Here is a 6,664-nt window from a genome sequence, read left to right as displayed (position 1 = left end):
AGTGGGGAAGACAACGGCGCCAGGCGAGAGAGAACTTAGGGTAAGTGAATGGGCCAGGTCGAAAACACACTTAAAAAGGTCCAGTAGTGCTGACGCAGTGGTACCGCCTGGCGGTAGGTCACGAGCCGCCAGGCGGTATACCAGTAAAATGACCCAGGACCAATTTTGCTGGTGTGGCGCCAGGCGGGTGAGAGGGAGCCGCCAGGCGGTTGGATCCTGGAATGCTTCCAGTGGCTGATTTTACAGATGGCGCCTGGCGGGAGGGAGTGAACCGCCAGGCGGTTAAGCTGCAGGAGTGGATTTTTTTGTGTTTTTGGGTTATGATTGGGTTGGCTTCAACTCTATTGTGCTCCCACCAACCTTTCACTCTTGCACACATACTTTTTCAAGCTTTTCCAACTTTAAAACAAGCATTCACACTCAAGCAAAAACATTTAATTCACATAACACATGCACACTTAATTTAAAACACAAATTCACTACACAAGCTATGCTACTACTATTTTCACAAACAACCAATTTTAAACTACCACATTCTATGATGCACAAAAGTTGAACACAATCACATGCTATCACATCCTAAAACTAACTATGCATGAAGACTATGCTTCCACAAATTCACAAATGCATGCAACAAAATTAGCACAAAGTTCAAACATCAATTCAAACACAACAATCTATGCTAACACACTTCACACATGCATAAAAACACAAAGCTATCTTAAAAACGAAAATTAAAAGCTAGAATGAGTTTAGAGCACTGGGTTGCCTCCCAGAAAGCGCTTGTTTAACGTCACGAGCCTGACGGGTAAGGACTCTAGGCTTCACTGAGGTGCATGACAGTGGTCATCCTCAAAACTTCACCACCCAAATAAGGCTTGAGCCTTTGGCCGTTCACTACCCAACTCCTTTGTGAGGAAGGGTCTTCAATTTCAATTGCCCCATAAGCTTTCACCTCTTTGATGGTAAATGGGCCTGACCACTTGGATTTCAACTTCCCTGGGAATAATTTGAATCTTGAGTTGAACAGAAGCACTTGTTGACCGGGTTTGAAATCCCTTTTTACCAACTTCCTATCATGGTAGGCCTTCACTTTCTCTTTATAGCTCTTGGAGGACTCATAGGCATTGAGTCGCATCTCTCCCAACTCATGGAGTTGTAGCTTCCTCTTCTCCCCTGACAAGGATGGATCAAAATTCAAGAACTTCATGGCCCAATAGGCCTTGTGTTCCAACTCCACCGGTAGATGACAAGCCTTCCCATATACCAATTGGAATGGAGTCAACCCAATTGGAGTCTTGAATGCAGTCCTATAGGCCCACAGAGCATCGTCTAACTTAATAGACCAATCCTTTCTTGAGGAAGAAGTTGTCTTCTCAAGGATCCTCTTAATTTCTCTATTTGACACCTCTGCTTGTCCATTTGACTGAGGATGGTAGGGAGAGGCAACTCTGTGTCTGACATTGTAGTGCTCCAAGACTTTCTTCAACTGAGTGTTGCAAAAGTGAGAACCTCCATCACTTATCAAGACTCTTGGGACACCAAATCTGGAGAATATGTTCTTCTTGAGAAACTTGATGACTGTCTTAGCATCATTGGTGGGTGTGGCAATAGCTTCCACCCATTTGCTGACATAATCCACAGCCAACAAGATGTACTCCTTAGAAAATGAGGAAGGCAAGGGGCCAATGAAGTCAATACCCCAACAGTCGAACACTTCAACCTCCAGTATGTTCTGCAAAGGCATTTCATTCCTTTTTGAGATACTCCCTGTTCTTTGGCACTTGTCACAGTGTTTCACATGTGCATGAGAATCCTTGAAAATGCTCGGCCAATAGAACCCAGATTGTAGAACCTTTGCAGCTGTTCTTTCTCCACTGTAGTGTCCTCCATAGGGTGAATTGTGGCAGTGCCACAAGATATCTCTTGCCTCCTCTTCAGACACACATCTCCTCAACAGATTGTCTGCCCCAATCTTGAAAAGATGAGGATCATCCCACACATAGTATTTTGCTTCCCTGAACAGCTTCTGTTGCTGATGCCAACTCATATCCTCAGGAACAATTTGAGCAGCCTTAAAGTTTGCCATTTCTGCAAACCAAGGTCTATTAGATACTAGGAGCAGCTTTTCATCAGGGAATTCTTCTAACACTTCCTGCTCCAGTGTGGTCACCTCTTCATTCACCAGTCTTGACAGATGGTCTGCCACTTGATTTTCACAACCCTTCTTATCTTTAATCTCAAGATCAAATTCCTGCAACAACAAAATCCACCTAATGAGTCTAGGTTTAGAATCAGGTTTAGTAAGCAAGTATTTGATTGCAGCATGATCAGTGTAAACCACTACTTTAGAACCAATGAGATAAGAACGAAATTTTTCCAAGGCATACACTATTGCTAGTAACTCCTTTTCAGTAGTTGCATAATTCACTTGATGTTCATTAAGGACTTTACTAGCATAGTGTATGGAATGAAAAATTTTATTCTTTCTCTGCCCCAAAACAGCCCCAACCGCATAATCACTTGCATCACACATAAGTTCAAAATCAAGTTCCCAATTAGGTGCAATGATTATGGGTGCGGAGACTAGGCTGGTTTTCAAAAGATTGAAAGCATTTAAACATTCAGCATCAAAATTAAAGGAAATATCCTTATTGAGCAAGTTGCTCAATGGCTTGGCTATCTTGGAGAAATCCTTGATGAAGCGTCGGTAGAAACCCGCATGTCCAAGAAAGCTCCGGATTCCCTTCACATTTGTTGGTGGTGGGAGTTTCTCAATGACATCCACCTTTGCTTTGTCCACTTCAATGCCCTTGGAAGATATTTTGTGGCCCAAGACAATCCCTTCAGTCACCATGAAATGGCATTTCTCCCAATTGAGAATGAGATTGGTTTCAACACATCTCTTGAGCACAACTTCCAGATTTGCCAAGCAAAGATCGAATGAACTTCCAAACACCGAGAAGTCATCCATGAAGACCTCTATGCACTTCTCCACAAGGTCGGAGAAAATAGCCAACATGCATCGTTGAAACGTGGCTGGTGCATTACAAAGCCCAAATGGCATCTTTCTGTAGGCATAGATACCAAAAGGGCAAGTGAAGGCGGTCTTCTCTTGGTCTTTAGGGTCTACCACAATCTGGTTATAACCAGAATAGCCATCCAAAAAGCAATAGAAAGCTTGACCCGCCAGTCTCTCTAACATTTGATCCATGAAAGGAAGGGGGAAGTGATCCTTCCTTGTGGCCTTGTTCAGCTTCCTGTAGTCTATGCACATCCTCCAGCCGGTCACGGTTCGTGTGGGTATCAACTCATTCTTGTCATTACGAACCACTGTCATGCCACCCTTCTTGGGAACCACTTGCACTGGACTCACCCATGCACTATCAGAGATTGGGTAGATAATCCCAGCATCTAGGAGTTTCAATACCTCCTTTCTCACCTCCTCTTTCATCACAGGATTCAACCTTCTCTGAGGTTGTGCCACTGGCTTGAAATCCTCCTCCATGAAGATTCTATGCATACAGTAGGAGGGACTGATTCCCTTCAGATCAGATATGGACCAACAAATGGCTCCTGAGTTGACTTTTAACACCTCAATCAACTTTTCTTCTTCTGAGGGTGATAAGGAGCTACTGATAATCACAGGTTTGTTGCTACCCCCTTCAAGAAACACATACTTCAAATGTTGGGGCAACATCTTCAACTCCACTTGTGGCTCTGTGACTTCATTCTCACCCTTCAAGTCTTCCATCTTCGCCTCATGAGGAGGGATTTCCTTCAAAGCGTCAAGATTGGCTAAGCACTCATCAATCTCTTTCTCCTCCTCATCATTGAGAGTCTCAAAGGCATCAAGCAGAGCTTTCTCTAGAGGAGATGAGGCATGTAAATCTTTCTTGGAGCTCATGAGCACCTCATCAAGCATATCAACTCTGAAGCATCCTCCAATATCTTTTGGGTGAGACATGGCTTCAAAGACATTGAAGTTCACTTCTTCATCTTGAACTCTCACTGTGAGTTTGCCATCATCAACATCAATTAGCACTCTTGCAGTCTTCATAAATGGCCTCCCCAATATGAGAGGAACTTCAACATCCTCCTCCATCTCCATTATAACAAAGTCCACTGGGAATAGGAACTTGTCAACTTTAACTAGCACATCCTCCACTACTCCGTGAGGGTACTTGATTGACCTATCCGCCAGTTGCAATGTCATTCGAGTGGGCTTGATTTCTAACTCCCTAATCTTCTTAAGCATAGAAAGAGGCATCAAGTTGATGCTAGCACCCAAATCAAGTAAGGCCTTCCCCACAGCTAGGCTCCCAATTGTGACTGGAAGTGTAAAGCTGCCAGGATCCTTAAACTTTGGAGGCAACATCTTCTGAATGATAGCACTGCATCCAGCCTCTAGTTCTATGGTTTCCTCTTCAATAAATCTTCTCTTCTTTGTGAGGATTTCCTTCATAAACTTTGCATAGGTTGGCATTTGCTCCAAGGCTTCTGAGAAGGGAATATTGATTTGAAGCCTCTTGAAAATGTCCAGAAACCTTGCAAATTGCCTTTCTTTGTCTTTCTTTGAAGGCTTGAGAGGATATGGGAGAATTTTCACTGGTGGTGGTTTTAATGCCACTTCCTTCTTTTTCTCATTTTCTCTATTTTCAATTTTATTCTCTTCCTCTTCTACAACAATTTCCTCGTCTATCTCTTCCTCATCTTTTTCTTCTCCTTTATCATTGGGCTTGGCTTTAGCTTCATCACTTCCTTTAGCATTCAACCCCACTTCTTTACCACTTCTTGTGACCACCGCTTTGCATTGCTCTTTGGGATTGGCTTCGGTGTTGGCGGAAAATGAACTACTTTGTTGATTCGCCACTTGCTTGGCCAATTGCCCCACTTGCACCTCCAAGTTTTTAATTGAGGCATCGGTGTTCTTCTGATTCTGAATTGACATTTGCATGAATTGCTGCATCATGTCTTCAAGCTTGGATGTTCTATCAGACAAAGAAGGATGTTGGTAAGTTTGTTGATGTGGGGGCCTATTGGAAGGTCCAGCTTGGCCCATGCTTTGATGAGGTCTCCATCCTTGGTTATAGTTCCCTGGTCGGCCTTGATTGCCCATATAACTAACTTCCTCTTGAGATGTGCTTAGCATAGCACATTGCCCATTAGTATGGTTCCCTCCACATAACTCACAACTTTGCACTTGTTGGAGTTGAGCTACAGAGGCATTTTGAAGCTCTTGAGGAAGTTGTGACAGTTTCTTCATCAGGGTCTCCAGCTGCTGAGTCATAATCTTGTTTTGAGCCAATAGAGCATCTTGAGATTGCAGCTCTAGAATACCCTTCTTTTGAGAATGGGCTCTCTCAGTATAGGCTTCATTATCATTAGCTGCCATATTCTCTATTAACTCATAAGCTTCCTCTGGCGTCTTCCACTTGATACTCCCACCAGCAGAGGTATCCAACATAAGCTTTGACTGGGATTTAAGACCTGCCAAGAAAAGAGTAAGCTGTGTAGGTTGATCAAACCCATGAATGGGGGTCTTCCTCAGCAGTCCCTTGAATCTATCCCATGCTTGGCCCAAGGACTCATCCATATCTTGTTGAAATGCCGAGATTTCCTGCTTTCCCTTATTAACCTTGGACTGGGGAAAATATTTGCTCAAGAACTTTGCAACCACATCATCCCAGTTGGTGAGGCTATTTTCAGGAAAAGAATTCAACCAGGCTTTTGCAGGTCCTGCTAGTGAGAATGGAAAGAGACTCAGTCGTATGGCTTCATCAGGAACTTGATGGATCTTCACAGTATTGCATATCTCCAAGAATGTGGCCAGATGAGTGTAGGGATTCTCATGAGACAGGCCATTGAACTGATTACTCTGCACCAGATGAATAAGAGCTGGCTTCATCTCCATGTTGGTGGCATTGACAGTTGGCCTAGCAATACTGTTGAAGTTGATATGGCCTGTGAACGCTGCATAATCTTCCAAAGTGCGTCTTTCACGACCTCTACCATCACCATGAGGATTATCTGCCATTTCTTCTTCTGGAAAAGGATCAGGATTCTGAGAAGTAGACGGAAGAGTGTCTGAATCAGAAGAGTGATGGGCAACTTGTTGTGCTTGAGCTCGTCTTCTCCTTGTGGCACTATTGTTTCTGCGGGCAGTTTTCTCTATCTCGAGATCAACAAGGAGTGGTTCTGAAGATGCAGTCCTCCTTGTACGGATCCTACCCTGCATAAACTATAGAGCAACAACAAAAACAAGCTCGAACTACAAGTTAGCCAAAAAATAATGTGCGTATATAAGTAAACAAAAATAGTAAATATGCACAAAAGAATTTAAGTCTAAATAAGTCAGAAATCACACAAAAGTCTAGTATTAGACACGGGTCCCCGGCAACGGCGCCAAAAACTTGTTAAGACTTTGGCAAGTGTACCAAGTCGCGCAAGTAGTAACCGGTAAGACCGGGATATCGTTTCCCAAGAGACTCGTGTATACTAAATATTTGCGTAATTAGTGACTAATTTAAACTAATGAATAAATTCATAATTTGGGTTTTTGTATGCAATAAAGTAAATGTTTCATAAACAAGTAAAGTTGAACTTGGATATTTGAAGACTCTAGAAAATGGTAAAGACTAGAAATGCAATGGATTGATATTGT

The 6,664-nt window shown here is 43.0% G+C and overlaps 1 protein-coding gene across 1 annotated transcript; it reads right to left on the bottom strand.

The window, feature by feature from the left end:
- Window positions 1–817: 817 nt before the first annotated feature.
- Window positions 818–6,238, bottom strand: LOC146887276 (uncharacterized). Its single transcript, XM_085672082.1, has 2 exons — window positions 3,819–6,238; window positions 818–1,268 (listed from the first exon to the last, which is right to left on the bottom strand). Exons 1-2 carry the CDS (start codon window positions 6,236–6,238, stop codon window positions 818–820), a joined length of 2,871 nt encoding a protein of 956 aa, XP_085528208.1.
- Between the last annotated feature and the right edge of the window lie 426 nt (window positions 6,239–6,664).

Source organism: Vigna unguiculata, chromosome 4 (genome assembly GCF_037176805.1).
Source record: "Vigna unguiculata cultivar grain cowpea cultivar isolate G323 ecotype 2 chromosome 4, ASM3717680v1, whole genome shotgun sequence".
NCBI lineage: Eukaryota > Viridiplantae > Streptophyta > Magnoliopsida > Fabales > Fabaceae > Vigna > Vigna unguiculata.
The sequence above is the reverse complement of the archived record's forward strand: the minus strand, read 5'-3'. Positions and strand labels throughout refer to the sequence as shown.

Coding starts and splice junctions, on each gene's coding strand:
- LOC146887276 (XM_085672082.1), bottom strand. CDS start 6,238: ATGCAGGGTAGGATCCGTACAAGGAGGACTGCATCTTCAGAACCACTC. Junction 1,269..3,818: donor CTCAATGATGAGGAGGAGAA/AGAGATTGATGA, acceptor TCCATTCCAATT/GGTATATGGGAAGGCTTGTC.